This window comes from Pollachius pollachius (assembly GCF_949987615.1).
Source record: "Pollachius pollachius genome assembly, chromosome: 18".
Lineage (NCBI taxonomy): Eukaryota > Metazoa > Chordata > Actinopteri > Gadiformes > Gadidae > Pollachius > Pollachius pollachius.
In genome coordinates, this window is record NC_136951.1 from 18,706,954 (window position 1) to 18,725,106 (window position 18,153).

At 45.1% G+C, this 18,153-nt stretch overlaps 1 protein-coding gene across 1 annotated transcript in view; it reads right to left on the bottom strand.

Annotated features, from left to right (window-relative positions):
• Positions 1-2,974: 2,974 nt before the first annotated feature.
• The window catches only part of LOC307089612 (voltage-dependent L-type calcium channel subunit alpha-1C-like), a gene marked incomplete at both ends in the record, with an annotated part of 101,161 nt that continues 85,982 nt past the window's right edge, over positions 2,975-18,153 (bottom strand). Inside the window, 7 exons of the mRNA XM_079755967.1 lie at positions 2,975-3,154; positions 4,259-4,424; positions 4,585-4,699; positions 5,219-5,414; positions 5,798-5,899; positions 6,781-6,943; positions 8,947-9,251. Coding sequence (XP_079612093.1) covers positions 2,975-3,154; positions 4,259-4,424; positions 4,585-4,699; positions 5,219-5,414; positions 5,798-5,899; positions 6,781-6,943; positions 8,947-9,251 — 1,227 coding nt within the window. The remainder of the gene's footprint in view (positions 3,155-4,258; positions 4,425-4,584; positions 4,700-5,218; positions 5,415-5,797; positions 5,900-6,780; positions 6,944-8,946; positions 9,252-18,153) is intronic.

Genomic DNA, 18,153 nt, shown 5'->3' on the forward strand with positions numbered 1-18,153 from the left:
TTCCTGTGGGTTCCTGTACTTTTTCTGTTGTGATACTTTTTCTGCAATTAAATGATATATCCATGAATGACTGTATAAGTCTTCCCTTGGCGCATTACGTGGCTGTACTGTCCTCTCTGACGACCAGGACAGGGGTTGGCGTCGAGTTTATAGCGTGATGGAGGAAGGGGTTCCATTCTGCAGTGGCAGGAGATCTCCCCAAGGGTGTCTGGGGATGGCTGGTTTAACCTGTATGCTCCGATGACTCAATGACGCCCCAGGCTTGCATTGAGTCGAATCACTCTCGGGCAAGATGAGACAGCTTGAACCAGCCATCAACCACACACACACACACACACACACACACACACACACACACACACACACACACACACACACACACACACACAGATGATCATGTGCTTCGCACACCAACACTCAACGATGTACATTCCTCTGTTTAATATATTCTTCTATGTGTACAATATCTCCGCTCGCAGTATCCGTTGACGTGCGCTGTCACGAATTCTCCCCTCGCTCTCGGGTGCTCTACTCCCCCCCCCCCCCCCCCAGGCAGCGAGCTGTCCTCCCCTCGCCAGCGCTCCGTCGTGGCTCAGCCGGCCTTGAAGATCCACCTCCACAAGAGCAGTGCCTCTCCCACCCCCACCCCCACACTACCCGACACCCTCGGAGCGCCGGAGCCCCACCCCTCCGTCCCTCCAGCACCCCACACCTCCACCAATCCAGCACCCCACCTACCTACTACTACAGCGCTTGGCGTGGGGCAGGCGCCTTCAGGGGCCCGAGGCCCGCCCGAGAGCCGGAGAAGAGCTGTGGACGGGAGGAACCGGAAGAGGGGCAAGAGGAACGGGAATGGCGACGCGCTGGAGCAAGCGGCCGCGTCCGCCGAGACCAGGAAGAGGAGAAAGGGTGCCGAGGGCGAGGACATTGGAGAGAGGGCGGCCAGGGAGGAGATGCCGACTCCCCTATCCCCCCCAGCGGGGCCCAAGGGAGAGGACGGCCCCCCGAGGGCCCAGCGGGTGGGGGCGGAGGAGGAGACGCGGTGCCCGCTCTGCGACAAGACCTTCCCCCTCCGCGAGCAGCTGACGACGCACCTGGAGCTCCACGCGCTGCGCTACCGCTGCCTGCCCTGCGAGAGGCGCTTCGGCAGCAAGTCGGGGTACTACCAGCACCAGCGGGTGCACAAGAGGGGCCGGGCGTTCCACTGCGCCCTCTGCCCCGTGGGCTTCTACACCAAGAGCCACCTGGCGGTCCACGGCCGCCTGCACACGGGGGAGCGGCCGTTCCCCTGCCCGCTGTGCCCCAAGCGCTTCTTCACCGCCAGCTGCATCAAGCGCCACATGCTGATCCACAACGGGGTCAAGCCCCACCGGTGTCCCCAGTGCGGCAAGGGCTTCTCCCAGAACGGGAACCTGAAGAAGCACATGGCCACTCACCAGCTCCTGAAGTGACAGCGCGGCGGTACGATCGTGGTGTGGTGATAATGTGAATGACGACGCGCAATGTGATGCAAAAGAATACATCTTATTTTTGTATCTACAAAGAGGTGAAATAAAAATAAAAAATTGCATGCATGAATATTTTCCACCCCTTTTTATGTGGTACAAGCTTAGAACTTCCTGAGGAACTTTCAGAGAATTCAATAGATAGTATAGGAGCCACATCCAACGTGTATGCTCCGTGTGGTTGGACTCCCGGCTGACCTGGTTGACTCGCTGTGTTGACGTTTCCCAATGTTTGTTCTATGCAGCTGCGTGAAGCAATGAATGATCTGTGCGATCGTCTCCGGTTTGCAACTCGTTTATTTCCTCACCTTGACACCAATTGCATGTGAATACGGAATAGATTCAGATAGATCCTCGGTGACATAACAACAACTGTAAATATGGTGGGGGTCAAAACCTGTATGCCCATCCGGGGTCAAACAACAGAGGTAACCCAAATGACGTACCCTTTATACCTGTGCCCGCAATAAAGCAGCAACACTCAGTGGTCAACACAGACATTACAACATAAATGGAAAAAAGGAAAATGGCTCTTACAGATAGTACTAGCAAGAGATGCTCCGATCACGATTACTGATCACCAAAAACAAGATTTGCAGACTGCCGATCACTGCCGATCACAGAATGGCAGGGGAATGGGAATCTTACATATATTTCATCTATAATCTGGATAGGCGGCAAGCACCAGTTTCCGTTCCGATACTCTTTATTTTCTCTCCTTGGATCCCCCTTGACTGAAACACGCCGCTAAATGCGATCACCAAAGCCTCTGCAGACTGTGACTGCCATATATACGTTACTGAAATGTGCCTGCACGCATGCTACTGTACGCAGGGTAAAGCTACAAAGAGTTATGCAAGTTCTCAGTAAATGACCCTGAACGTAAAACTGCCTCCTTTGCCAACTTTCCAGCGCCCCCGTGTAATCCTGGCAGTGTAGCACAATGTTGTAGACGGGACAACTAATACTGCCGCTGGCAAGTTCCGCGCACGCCGCATACAGGGGGGAAAAAAAGTTGCGTGAGTAATTTACGTCACGTGATCGGCCAATATCTGCCGATCATGATCCGCGTCCGATCTATCGGAGCATCTCTAATCTTTGCCATCATAGCTAACTAGCTATAGTTGTAGTCGTTGTGTGAGAGGTGCGGTTAAGTTACGCCGGTGCTCTGTGTAGAAGGAGGCGATGCCTCGGCAGTGTAGGGTACCACTCTGTCGTGGGCGGCTGATGAACCGCTGCCCCGCCGTTCTGATCTCCCCAGGGAGAACGCCTGCAGCCGGAGGCTTGCCACCTGCCGAGTGTGGCGGGGGAGCGAGAGAGGGACAAGAGAGGAACATCTCTTCTTGCTTGCGTCAGTGCCGTTGTTCCACCGGGGGGATCCTATCTGTCATGCACAGCTCACAGAGGATGGAAAATGTACGTTTGGGGGTGTCGTCAGACGATAAGCATCGGCACCCCCGCACCTGGGGTCAGAGGGATGCCGGGCTGTAGGAGGTGTTGAGGAGGCCCATACTGCTCAGGGCGTGGTTGACCCGTTGAACCAGAGCCTGAGCCATCTTCAGCAGCCCCTCTTCCCGGACCAGGTCACTCTTCTGCTGGTTGTTCTTCCTCCGTCGAACGTGGTAGAGGAGCCCGTGCTCTGAACCAATCTGCAGCGAGGGCGTTAAAGGGGACATATTATACCACAAGGTCTGAGTGTGATTATTGTGTCACTTCAGTGTTTCAGTGTTTGTAATAGCGCCGTTTAAAATAACGGCGTTAGGTAACGCCGTTATTTTTTCAGTAACGGGGTAATCTAACTAATTACTGTTTCCGTCGTTACAACGCCGTTACCGTTACTGTATGTTAAATGCGGTGCGTTACTATGAATTGATTGAATAAACCGCGTAATCCGAACGCACCCCCGGCTCCAAACACAAACTGCTAGTGAGGAGACCGGGTGGGTTAACAACGAGATAAGCGATTATGATTGGCTAAGGCAGAGTCGTGTTTCATGGTAGCCAATCGGAACCAGTGTTTTTACACACAAGCCAGGACACACGCGCCACACACACACGCGAATGCACACACCAAACAGATTCGATGAAGCAGCAGAAATGGCGAGTCCGGAGCAATCCGATGAAAAGTTGGCATTTTCTGTAGTATTCGGCAGATGTTCCACAGCCTTTGCAACTAAGCAAATTGAAATTCAGTTGGAAGTATATCAGGGCCTTGAATGGGCAGTTCAACCATTTATCACATTAAGGCCAAGTGAAAACTGCTCAGAAAAATCCAAATTCTTTGACATATAGCAACTTTCTTTTTTTACAATAACGCAAATAGTTACTTCCCCTGGTAACTAGTTACTTTTATTATAGAGTAATTCAGTTACTAACTCAGTTACTTTTTGGAACAAGTAGTGAGTAACTATAACTAATTACTTTTTTAAAGTAACGTTCCCAAAACTGGTCACCTTTAATGTTATTCATCTGATCGATGATATCGCTTATTAGTGCTGAAACGTTGAGCCAATGGAACGGAAAACGTGTTATGATTTGTAAGATCATCTTGTGATTTATTGTGTTAAATTTCAAAAGTTAATTCCTTTTTTTAAGACTAATTGAAAGATAAGTCTCCTCTGCTAACTTGCAATGAGCATTTTCCCCACTTGCCAATTGTCGATGACATTCGATGATCATCAAACTGTGAACACACTATGGATCAGAAGACGTATGGATGAATGGACCATGTGTGATACAGTGTGAACCGCTGACCGTTTCTGTGCGGCCTTTGTTGAAGTACGCCTGGACGGCATGGACCTCCATCTGGAGGACGCTGCGTGGATCCAGGACCAGCTTCCCGCCCGACCCATCCGTCTCCCTCAGCGTGTGCAACAGGAAGTTGGTGCCGGGAAGGTGCTTCCACTCCGGAAGGTCATACCTGCAGAGGAGGGATGGGGCAGGGTTAGGGCTTAGGGCTAGCCCTATAAAAGGAAAATGTTGGGACTGTGATGTGGAGAGAGGGAAAGGTTTGGGACTGCTCTTGTTGTGGTTGAATTAATGTTTTTCCTTTTTTGTTATCTTGCAGCTGAAACACATACTTGCTGTTTTCCTCCTTTTCCTCCAGACGGAAAATGTTGTTGGGAAAGTAGAAGTTGACGTTCTCGCCATGGGCTTTCTCCAGATCAGACATCAACGTTTGAAAAGACACGTTGCCTGTCAAACGATTCACATCATCATCATCATCATTCTCATCGTCACTAACTCTCAGTCAGGCCTCCCTGAACCCCGAGCGACACCAGAGACCTCATCCTTAAACCCCACTTTGGAAAACCTAGTCTCATGAGACCATCCCAATCTCAGGTCACATCCTGAACCTGATTAAAGCCCTTTCCAGAAACGTTAAAATGCTCTGCCTAATCACTGCTCTGTGGAGGGAGTTTCCGTTCATGACGGTCAAGGATTGCCTAGGTCCACAGAATTTAAAAACAGCGATCGATAGAGCAATCAAAACAGTTCAATCAAAATAGACTGAAAGACAACATTAAAGATTAAGTGAAGTCTGTCTTAACATCCAAGACCACAATCGCCAAGTCATTTAATCCAATTGCCGATATTTAAGGCTGCGCCAATATTTGGTCATAAACGGATGCACAGCAGAGGCCAGTTGGATTCATCTCGAAGCGGACACTTCAACATCAAGCCTATTGTCTATTGAGGCCAGAGCCGACCTACCGGTGGGAACGATCACCTCATCTGGGTCGTGCATGAGGACGTATCGGGACTGGTGCATGTTCCTGTAGAGACAGTCGTTGTTCGCGGGGATCTGGCCGTAGTAGTGGATATCCCCGGGCGAAGTCGACGGACGCCAGCTGGAGGAAGGTTTCAAGTGGGAGCTGATTGGCCAGGGCAACACCTGAAGAAAACCCACCTGTGCAAGAATGTGATCATGTTTTAAGGGACTTTTGTGGGCTACAGTGTGGAAGTAGGTGTACACTTACATGGTGTCATCCGAAAGAGTGGACTATATAGGGTATAAGTGAGCCAATTCAAACACATGAAACGTAAGAAAGGATAGGAATACGGGCTGTGACAATGTATTACGACCCTCCCCAGGGGGCTGGGAAGGGGGGGGGTGTACCTGACCTTTGACCTTGCTCATTAGGTTAAAGGTGAGGTACCTGGTGTGGACACCAAAACCAGAAAAGTCATAGAATCTCACTTGCGGTGTTCTTATTCTCTCTTAATGTTTTCCTCTGTCCCTTGTGATTTAGTGCAACACCAAGACTCTAGACTCTTAGCTTGTCCGCATACATTGCCGGAGTAGTACTGAAGCACCGTTTCCATGGTAGCGGAGCAGCTGGTCTTGTATAGGAAGGCCTTTTGGATCCCCAGCAGCTGGTAGAGCTCCACCGCCTGCACAAACACACACGCATACTCTCCTTTCAATTTCCAATCAAATAATAAATGTCATTTTCTTTAATTGACAACTTTAACCTCGGAGCAGAATTCATATTGTATTTGTTTCGTTTGACCAGGTTCTCTTAGACTACTTGTTTCTGCTGGTCTTTACAGCCGTCATAACAGGGATAAGTTCTCGGGACTTATGCTGCAAGTGTTAGACTCCTGACAGATACTTAAAGACTGGTCTTCCGTAGATTTAGATACTAACATGTGAACGGAAGTTATCGGGACCTCGGTTCCACTGTCAATTGGCTTTTTTCTCCTCACTGCAACCTCACATCCGTCAAGTCATAGTTAAAAATTTGATTTAAAAGATCCAGGGTATAGGATTCCGTGGCATCTAGCAGAATGAACTTGACGATGTGACGTGACAGCTTATCAGTGTTCTGTTCCTGAGGTCGGGTGTAAAAATGCTACATTAGTTAAAAACCCTCAAATTTCCATGGGTTTTAACTTTTGGCACCAGAAAAGTTTACAGTTTGCGCAAGCAATGCATGTAGACTATTCACTTCGCTTTTGGTCTGACCGCACCTTTACACAATACAGGCCAGTACAGGCCACCATAGTACTTGGGAGGGGACAGAGGGAGGGAGGGGTGGGGGGATTCAGACGGTTGCAATCTGCAACCTCACCACTAGAGGCCACCTCAAGTTTACACATTGGACCGTTAAAAATATAATTAAAATGTGTAAAATTCAAAAAGCTATTGTATTCAATTTCATAAATAGAAACTTTTAGTGGTAGTTATTTCTTTCCCACAGCTATGTTTTCAAGAGAGCCGGGGGGTGGGGCTGACAGTGCAGAGCCATGTTGCAGATGAGTGTGGACGAGACCTGGACGAACTGCAGCACGTTGTCGTAGTGGTTGAACAAGGTGGGCATGCAGAGCGTGAAGTTCAGGGGCAGCTGGGAGCGCTCCGGGGCACGCCGGCTCAGGACAGGCAGGAGGGTGAGGTCGGAGAGGTCCTCACCGTTCTCCGACACCAGCCCGACGTACCTGGAAAATCGTTCGCCCCCAACGTTAAAGGTGACACATTATACCGCCAGGTGTGAGTGTGATCAGCCGGTACAAGCCGTTTTTAAAATCGACCTCTTCTGACATCACAAGTGGTCGTGTCCACCTAGACATGCCCTGGATAGATCAGTAAAAATGTTGCTCATCTACCCGTCATACATCTTGGTGGGTGCGCCCACTTGAGCTGTCAGAAGAAGCAGATATTCAAAATGGCTTGTGACGCTAATCACACTCACACCTGAGTAAAGTCACTGAGTCACTTTGAGTAAACAGTAGTAGGCTATCTGCCCATGTTAAGTAGGGAGGAATGGTTATGCAATGACATCTAATGCATGCCCCTATGTTTTTTTCTTCTAATAGCAGCTATCATTAAATGAGGAAAGAACAGTAGAACAGGGCTGCGAGTTTGAGACCCCTGATTTAGGGCAAAAGCTCCATCAATTTAAGATAGTTTGAAAGAAAAATACAGACTGTTGAAGTTATAAACTCTTGTACAAATCAAATATTTGATGATTTTAAAGTAAAATAAAGTTTAAAATCTTAAATATAATTTTTTGCCTTTTCTTTATGCCCCTCTGGTTAAACACTGGCCCCTCCTTGGTCCCCCTAGTAAAATGTGTGGCTGGTTCATACTACACGATTTCAGCCCGATTTTGCCCGATTCGTTCTTCGCAGACAAATTTGCGAGTCGTACACGATTTTGAAAGGTCGGCGACGAGAGGTCTTGTAATGTGACATGCTTGCGATCTGCGATGTTTTCGTCTGCAACGTTCGAAAACCCCAAGACGAAAAGTTTGGCATGTGAGAATTTTTGGGGGAATCGCATGACGCATCCATTGTTGACATGAGGGAACCCCACGAACAGCTGGAGCTCAGGCGCAGTGTTTACCAACGGACTTCACTGCACTACGCTTAGTAGGAGTAACTACTACTAAAATGAATACGATCAATAGCAAGAAGAAGAATGCTAATAAAGAAAATGAGAGAAAATGGAACAACATAATGGAGACAACTTTGGTTGAAATGCGGCAGCAACGTCCCTGTATTTTCGACGTGTCCACAAAGGAGTTCCACGATAGGGTGAAGAGATACAGCCTGGCGAGAAATAGCCGATGCCCTTGACCTACCTGGTAAGTTTGGAGCCAACAGCTGTTGATGTGCCAATAGCTATCATAACCTACCATAAACCTCAAACCGCCAGCATGATGCCAAGTGCTAGGCACTCGGGATCCATTGTTGACGTTGTACTTTGTATCGCTCATGTTACGCGCAACGCAACTACTGGGAGGAGTTGCTGCATTGAGCAGATATAAAAAGTACTGGAACCTTTATGACAAAAGTGTAAAAAACATTCATGTCAGTTCTAAACCTTAGATTTTCTAAATATCTTGCAAATGTGAAATATACAAAGTAGAGAGCATCGCACCCTCGAATCTTGTAGTGTGGCCAGTCTTCCCGACGAGACAAGGCCCGATTCCCTTGCTCCGTGATCGTATAGTGTGACATGTTAAATCGTGGAGGAATATCTGAGAATCGTGTAGTCTGAACCAGCCATAGATCCGCCACTGTGCGTAACACTTGTGTAAACACAAGCGGCATGCTTTTAATTTGTTCAACGCTAAAGCATATCATATTGTTTGCTTTGGTTCTGGCCGTATTTCAGAATTGTTTAATTAAGATAGCTAGGCTCTCGGAAACCTCCTAGGCCAACAAAGACTTCCTTTGTCCTACCTCAGTCCTAAGGTCTCTTTGGAAATCCGGAAACATTTTCATTGAACATTGAAGTGATCAAATCAGTTCTCACTTAAAATTACAAAATAACAGACCTTTACGTTTCCTCTTTAAACCACTTAAAAAACGTACTTCAAATGAAGAACTTGGACCCCAACAGCCAACCCCTCTTTTTAGTTTATTTTGGGGTGCAAAGTGGCTTCACCCAAACAGTAAAATATGTGCGATGCTTCCACTCTGTAGGTAGAGCCTACCTGGGCTGGCAGCCAGAGGGGATCGGGCACAGGAAGTCTCCTGTCCCGTATGCGAAAAAGTAGTTGGACGGGTGGGTGGTGCGCTTGGCTGCCACGGTAACCACATCTCCTCGCTCGCGGCAGCAAAACACACAGCGACTCGACAGCGCGCGCTCCGCCTGCGGCACGATGGCGATTAGCCGAACGCTCGCGTTGGCCGTGCGGTGCTCACGGAACGCGTTGATCAGCAGCGTCTTGGTGCCAGCTACCCGGGTGAAGGCGTCGGACTGCACCCTGAAGCCGCACCTGTCGGCAGCCTGCTGGTCCTATAACAGGCAGAGCACAAGGAATTACATTATTTCCTGTTCACACCAGAAATACAAGTCTGTTCAAATTTGATTGTACCCAGATACAGAAATTGAATTTGCATGCAAGGCAGGCAGCTCATAACCTCTACAAATCTGGTATGAATTGACATAAAAAAAAACCCGCTTGTGTGAACAAGGCCTGAAATGTACAGCAGGAGGTATATGTAGGCCTGTATGAGGTAAAAGATGTAATTTCTGCCACTCGGGGTAGTAATCAACTCACCATCAACTACCAGTTGATTAAACCAATCAACTGGTAGTTGATCATTACTTTGAGCGGAACAATGGATTGCCACAGGCCCGAGACCTTCTTGCAGTTATAATGGTGTAGGGGTTATCTCGTAGTTTCTTATCTTTTTTTTTCTATTTGAATGATGCTAATAAGGAACATCATGAAGTTAGTTCCACCGCTCGGCAGCTCAACACGTGTGCTCGTACACTGATGTTGCTGCCGCGGCGCGTCGCTCCCCGGGATGACTGCGATCGCTGGTGGAGGGCCAGCATAATCACCCCCATCAAAGACATCAGAAGTGACACGACCAAGAAGACCCGCCGTAACGGTCGCCACGGCAACATGCTAATTGGCGTAGAAGGGAGGAGTTTTATGGAAGCATATATGTAGCAAAATTCAAATGGCAATGCAATTTGCAATTGACAATTCATTATGCAATTTAATAATGTAATTTGAAAATACGTTATTCAAAGTGTATTTTAATATGCAAAGTGACAATGAAATCCTCAATTCATCTTGAAACAGTTATAAACAATAAAAATAGAATAACATTTTGTCACACTTTTTGAGTGCCTTTATTCAAATGGAAAAGCTAAAGCGCCCCCATGATTGCAATGCACTTCGCCACGCTCCGTGTGTTGCAAAATTCAAATGACATTTCAATCCGCAAAAAGGTTTGCAAAAGATTTTGCAAAGCGTATCAGCGAATCGCGTCTGGGCGGGAACTACGTCACTTCCTCGTAATTTCCTTGTTTATAGGCACGTTCATGGTCCTGGTGATAACTTAAATGGTCCATGGTGATAACGAGACGGCTCGCCAGTGATGACGCTCACGCTTACGCGTGTTCTAGACAGCGACTGTTCATGTGCACTGCGTTGGGAGTCTGAAAGTTCTTCACATCATGTTTTTTTTTATCCGATAAAAAAAAGTCAGAACTGAACAGGACTTAGTAGGATCAGTTTCAAGTTCGAACGCCTTTATTTCCTTGTAGCCTACCTACTATCCTTTTTCTTTTATTTATGAGAAGCACATTGTATTGCCATTGTATGGAAGGCAACACTTGCCCTTCTCCAGAGCTGGTTTACCAGTACACGTTTAAAACTGAGCAAAGTCGATGCCAATAAACGGTTAAAAAAGTATGCGATATGATGGTTGATTATTTTATATTGAGTAAAACGTTCATGGTCCGCCGGGTTCATGCGTGTCACTAGTAAACCATACGTCACCAACTGGGCAACTCTTATCAAATTCTGGCCCCAGTTGCCGAACGGAAGTAGAATCATGTGAGCGTCATGAGGTGTTCACGAGAACTTTCCGACGTCGCGAAAATGTTTTCCCCATAATTTTCAGATGTGAAAGCCCCGTATGTTCGTATGTGTCAGCCATGGGTGTCAGCAATGGAGGAGATTGGCGCTACGTGCCGAAGTTTGGCAGATGATATGGAGAACAGTCGTGTTGAAGACACAGATGCAGTTGATGGAGTGCGTGCTCTGGGAGATAGTATAGTATACTCCTCATGCTCTAGACACGAGGAGTATACTACTGCGACTCCGTGATCTGTAACTACGGAGACCCCTGGGGGGGGGGGGGGGGGGGGGGGGGGGGGGGGGGGGGGGGGGGGCAATTCGGTGCCCGATCGATCTTATATGATGACTACTAACCATGTAAATAGTGTTTTAAATAAACTTCAAAACCTTTTCAAATCTTATTTGGTGTTTTATTGGTCCTTAATGTGCGAAGTAAACAAGGTGCAAGTAAAGGGAGCGTACCTATGTTCCCCGCTTTGTATGTGACCGGGCGGGGAACATCTATTTTTCGTAGGATGGTAGGGGCAAGTACCGCCTTTTTGGCCTCTGATTCGCCTGTGATTGGTTAGAATGGCTCTCCTCCGATTGGTTATGGTTAGGGTTAGGTTTAGGGTTAACCCTCACCCTAACCTTAACCCAGTAGCGGCTGGTGATCAGAAATGTTGGTGGGGCGCAGTAATAGACGGGGATCTGGGGGTACCCCCCCCAGAAAAAACAAAAATTGGTAGATTTGATTTCCTGAATTCTGGTGCATTTTGGGGATGGCCACTACCTATTACCTATCAGCTACTATTCATTCAGATTCATAGCCTACATCCTGACTTGCAGGGCCTGGACAAGCTTACACTGCATATACAGACCTACTTTATGGCCACTCCACCAGCCATTGCTATTTGACCCATTGTTGTTATTCTGATATTGAGACAAATCATGATCACTGTCCTATAGCGTCCATTCTTTGTGATTCTCAATGTCTACTTCAAATGCAGTTAGAAATATGGGACAGTTGCTTCATTTTGTTTGTATGCTACAGGCTGAAAGACTTAATTAATATGTAACTTACTTGCTCCTTTTAATTACACCATTGCTTGGGGAGTCCAATTCCTCCTCTCTACTAGTTAGCGTTCTATCTCTTCTCTATGTCTCTATTCAAGGTACTTAATTGTGTAGCATCTACAGTAGCTGCTATCATTGCTTTACACGGGGAATGGGTTAGCCTAGCGATTGTAATACTTGCACTTGGTTCTATGAACATCTTTACTGTACCGACAGCGATATATTGTTTCACTTCTTATGACAAATGTACTTATTGTAACAAATGCACTTATTGTAAGTCGCTTTGGATAAAACCGTCTGCTAAATGCCCTAAATGTAAATGTAAATATGTAGTTGTGTTGCGCGAATACTGCTGAGGGAGGTAGCCTATTAGATTGATTCGCTGAATTGTCCAATCATGTGATAACAAAAAAGAAAAGCGATGCCATTGGCCAGGGGCGCAGACTGGTGCGACCCGAGGGCGAATTTTCCTGCGCCACTGAAAAGCTGTCTCTGCTTGATAGACAGCAAAAAGTTTGCAAACTTACATTGACTCCAACTTGGCCGGCGCCCCTGACTTGGAGGAGGGCTTTATTTAAAATGACCAATAACTAGCCTAGGCCAAATCTTTGACGTCCAGACGCAGTTAAATGGTTTCTGGCAGTGGAAAGTACGGTCTATCACAATATTAAACGAGGATAAACGCTATATTAGGCTGACCAAACGTCCTCTTTTCCCCGGACATGTCCACTTTTTACGTCCAGTCCGGGGCGTCCGGGTTTTTTTTTTATTAATTGATGATAATGTCCGGTTTTCCTTCTGTGCGTGTATATGTGCGTGCCCCCCCTCCCCCGGTTGTCATTGTGGGTTAGCGTGTGTGACGTCTTCTTCTCTGGCGATGCGTTAAATGATTTAACGCATCGCCAGAGAAGACGTCGTATGACGTACAGATGTTATCAGGACGTACGACCAGACGCGGCAGCGTCAACAACAACAATCTAGAGGCGGCAAAAAGGAAAGAAAAGAAGACCAGCGGTCAAAAATGGTATGTTGTGAATGAACTTATTTATTTTGTGTGAATTGGCAGTAGACTTGGCTGTGTGTGTGTGTGTGTGTGTGTGTGTGTGTGTGTGTGTGTGTGTGTGTGTGTGTGTGTGTGTGTGTGTGTGTGTGAGAGAGATAAGTGATGCAACGTTAAAGTAAGTTGTTTATCTGAATTGAAGACCTAACGTAACGTTATAAAAGTCAGTGGACGTTAACATTATGACAATGTTTTCATATCTGTCATTAGTGACGCTGTAACGTTAACGTTAGCATGAGATTACCAGGTGATGACATTGTATGTGGCCCTGTTTTGGAAGAGGGGGAGGTGGAAGACTGCTTTGGTAACATATGATTTTCCTGTAGGCATAGGAACATGAGACTGTTAAAAATAATAATAATCAATGGTTGATAGTTGTGTGTGTTAGGCTAACTTCTGTATTTTGTGTCGGGCTGTGTGGGTAACTAATTACTGTAGTAGTTATAAATGCAGACCATCTGATTAGCTGATGCCCTGAGTCATGTATAATATTAATAAACTCATATGTTATGACTTGGTAATTATTATTAATTACATCTTGAATGATATTTACTAGCTACTGGTCTGGCAGCTGTCTTTTCACATGACACTTAACTTTGGAAGAGAGATGTTTATTCTACATTTGTGTTTTTGACACTGCTGTGCGCTACTGATACATGATATTTGTGGGTGCTGATATTTTGATTTATTAACCAGGTCCTTTTGTGTAATAAAAGCTGGTTAAAATACATGAAAAAGTACTTACTACTACCATTTTTTATTTCATAATGATAATATTTAATCATTTTTCACCGCCACATTGAAAATGTCCCCGATTTTCATTTCAGAAATCTGGTCACCTTACTGTGGGCGGATTTCCAAAACAGAAGAAAAGCAGCAGACACCGGCGGTGCAGCTGAAGGGTTCAAGATGCCAAAGCGCAAATGCACATTCGCAGATGAACTGCGAAAAAATTTCCCAGTGTACCGACCCGGTGGGGACATATGGGAGGCTGAGTGCACCGTGTGCAAAGCTTGTACATATGTGTCTGTGTCCGAAAAAGGTGCCGGGGACCTCACAGCTCATATGGACACAGAGAAGCATAAAAAGGCAGTGCGATGTGAGAGTAGTTCAGCAAAGTTGACTGAGTTCTTTGTGAAACCTGGAAAAACAGTGGATGCTGTAAATGCAGCGGAGGGTGCGTTGGCATTTCATACTGTTAAACACCACCACAGCTACAGGTCTATGGATTGCACTAGTGTCTTGTTGAAAACGGCATTTCCAGACTCTGACACCGCCAAGAAGTTAAGTAGTGCCCGCACTAAGACCGAAGCCATTGTGAACGGTGTTATAGCGCCCCACTCGGTTGAAGTTGCACATGAAGCACTCAAAGAAATCCAGTACTGTGGTGTCTCTACAGACGGGAGTAACCACGTAGCTGTGAAAATATTACCAATCATAATCCAGTACTTTTACTGGAAGAAAGGTGGTGTGCAAACAAAATTAATTGAGGTGAAAGACACACCTAATGAGACAGCAAAAAACATTGCAAAATACCTCACTGAAACACTGGCAAAAAGCAATTTGTCTGAAAAATGCATTGCATTTACTGGCGACAACTGCAACACAAATTTTGGAGGAATCCGACGAAATGATGAGGGAAATAATGTGTTTGCAAATTTGAAGACGTTGCTGCAGAACAATACTCTGATCGGTGTGGGTTGCCCAGCACACATATTGAATAATTATGTTCATCATGGGGCAGACACAATAGATGTTGACCTTGAGAATATCATGTTCAAAATCTACCAGTACTTCCACATTTACACTGTGCGCACTGAGAATCTGAAGCAGTACTGTGATTTTGTTGACATCGAGTACAGGAGGATGCTTTCTCACAGCAAAACAAGGTGGCTGTCATTGTTCCCAGGCATTGAGAGGATGATACAGATGTTTCCAGCTTTAAAAGCATTCTTTCTGTCTCAAGAAAAGCCTCCCATAGTGATAAAGAAGTTTTACGAAAACGACTTCAGCGAGATGTACCTCTGGCACATGCACTCATTCATGTCCGTCTTCCACACCCACATTCAAGCCATGGAAAAGGAGAACAACTCCATTATGGAGGTGAAGAAAATACTGAACAGCGTCCACACCATTCTTCTTGAACGCAAGAGCAACAGCTTCATGTCCCTTAAAGTTAAGGGACTACTGGCAGAAAAGCGCAGAGACGGACTTGGTAAGGGCTGTGACCAGTTCTGTGCTGATGTGCAGGGCCTGTACAGTGCATGTCTGGAGTATCTGGAGAAGTGGATGACTCCCATGGAAGAGTTCTCGACATTTATGTGGATGGATCTGAGTGAGCCACCAGATTGGAATGATGTGGAGGCCTGCATCAAGTACCTTGGAGAGTAGGGGGTGCCAATTGATGATGTCAAGTGTTTTGACCAGGTCACCAATCTGAAGAAATTCACAGAAAGGTGCAACAGTGATGAGGAGTTCATTGGCCTGCAGGTGCACCAGAAATGGACCAAATATTTTGAGAAGGCCAAAAGCATTGCATGTTACTCAGAACTACTGAAGATTACACAGTTTGTCTTTGCACTTCCCTCTCACAATGCAAATGTTGAGAGGGTTTTCTCACTGATGCAGAGCCAGTGGACAAAGAAGAGGAACCAGCTCTCTGTTGCATCACTGAAAGGGATTATATTTGTGAAATACAATTTTAAGGAATATTCTTGCAAAGACTTTCATGCTTACATGTTGAGCAACCGAAAACTGCTGGGAAAGATCAGCTCTACTGAAAATATGGATGGGTAGACAAGGAGGATGAAGAAGATAACTAAAGATTTTGTTTTTTGTTTGTTGAAGTAATATCTTGTGAGGGTACTTTTTATTATTTTACATTACACTGAACATTTAGTGAGAAATATATTGTTAAAGTTGGATTTTCTAATACAGAAGAGGTATCATTTAGAACATTATTTCATATTATTTATTTATTTATTTGTCCACTAAGACTTGAAAGAGAGCTATTATTTTACTAGTTGATTTTTCTAACACAGAAGAGACATTATTTCTATCATTATTTTATTCCAGAGATTTTACATTTATTTTACATTTATATATATATATATTTTTTTTTTTTACAATTGAGGCATAATAAAGAAAGTTCACTTACCTCTATGAAGCCTATCTGAATTTCTGTCTTTGAGAGATATTATTTTGTAATATAACAAAATATTCTATCCATACATATAAACTTTAAATATATTAAAATTATAGGGAATCTTTGAGTAAACTGCGAGTATCATTAAGTAGGCCATCTCGTGGCCGGGCTGAGTGTCCTCTTTTTTGGAAATCAAAATATGGTCACCCTACGCTATATAATTGTGTTGATTCATTTCGTATTTATAATAGTTGATTCATAGTTGGCAGATATATTAGAGTGAATATTTCACGGAGGGGCGGCGCCGTAGCGCCCTCTATTGACCCACCGCCACTGCCCTGACCCTAACCCTAAACCTGACCCGAACCCTTTGCACCCGGAGAACATAGGACCAGGGGAACATAGGGATGACCCCAAGTAAATAAGGTGCAAAGTGATTCCGTAAATGATTTTGCTAGAGCCCTTGCCGTCTCCGTCCGTCCCGGTGTGTCGACGGATAGTTAACAAATATTGGATGCGCACGTAAGCTACGGAGAGGGAGAGGGCTCTCCGTGTCTACGTACAGCACTTTACGGAGGAGTATAAACCGGCCTTTACTGGTTGGACTGACAAGGAAGTGACGTAGTTCTTGCCCGAATGCAATTAGCTGATACGCTTTGCAAAATCTTTTCCAAAATCCTTTGCAATGCCCTTTGCAAAAGGTTTTGCAAACCTTTTTGCGGATTGAAATGTAATTTGAATGTTGAAACACACGGAGGGTGGCGAAGTGCATTGCAATCATGGGGGCGCTATAGCATTTTCATTTGAATAAAGGCACTCCAAGAATGTGACAACATTTTATTCTATTTTTATTGTTATAATTTTTTCAAATTGAATTAAGGATTTCATTGTCACTTTGCATAATAAAACACTTTGAATAACGTATTTTCAAATTATATTATTAAATTGCATGATGAATTGTCAATTGCATAATGTACTGACTTATTGAATTGCAAATTGCATTGCCATTTTACTTTTGCCACATATATGCTTCCATAGAGATTAATAAACAATGCAATGCAATGCAAATTATACCAAACGCTACAGAGAAATGTAGTAACGTCACTACTTGTAGCAACGCTAAGCACATACATGTTATATGATGACCTATCAAGTAGTAATTACTCATCTGTCAGTTTATGAAAAATCTGTCACAAAATGCTTGAAAATAATGTGTTGAATGTCACAGTAACTAGTGGCCTTATTTTAAAATGAAACACTTTTAACATGAGTTACTACAAGTAGTATTTTTCACATACCAAACACCACACACCACACCAAAATGGAGAGGTTTCACTCACCTTTGTCTCCTGTGTACAGTTGAATTGAAAAAACAACAATTAATACGTCGAATTGACTCTGTGCTCATAGATCGCCTATCCTAGCTAAACCCCTTATTCCGACTAACAGCTCTTCTGTGGATATCCTGTTAAGGGCTCGCTATGAGTTAGTGACCGAGAGGTGTCTCCTCCCTGATCAATGTCGAGTTGATCCTGACCATGACACCTGAAACACACCTCCCAAGAGTTGGCTGCTGTCGGTGCGTAGATGTGTCTATGGATGTGTTTATGAATGAGTGGCTGTGGAATGTGTGTGGCTGATGACTGAAGAAGTTGTGGGTGAGGCTGCACACCTGTTTTGCATTGAGAAATCAGTTAAACAAAAAGCGCCCAATAAATTATTTACTTTTACCGTTTACATCCCAGGCATTGATAACGTATCAAACATTTTAATGCATACGTTCATATTCATAGGGAGTTAAGATGACACGGTAATGAATAGCAAGTTTACCATTATATTACTTTTTTGCCTTATGTGGAATTCATGATGCCATACCTTAGTTCAAAGTTTAAAGTGAGCACTTCTTCCAAATACAAAAGAGGAAGTGTTCACTTCTTCTTTTCGACATGACAATCCCCTGAGGGCGAGTCCATCTGCTTAAAGGTCGAGGTAGAGGCAAGTTCTTTTGTGCGACAACATCAACAGAAGTCAGCCGTGCATTGGAAGCACAGTAAGATGT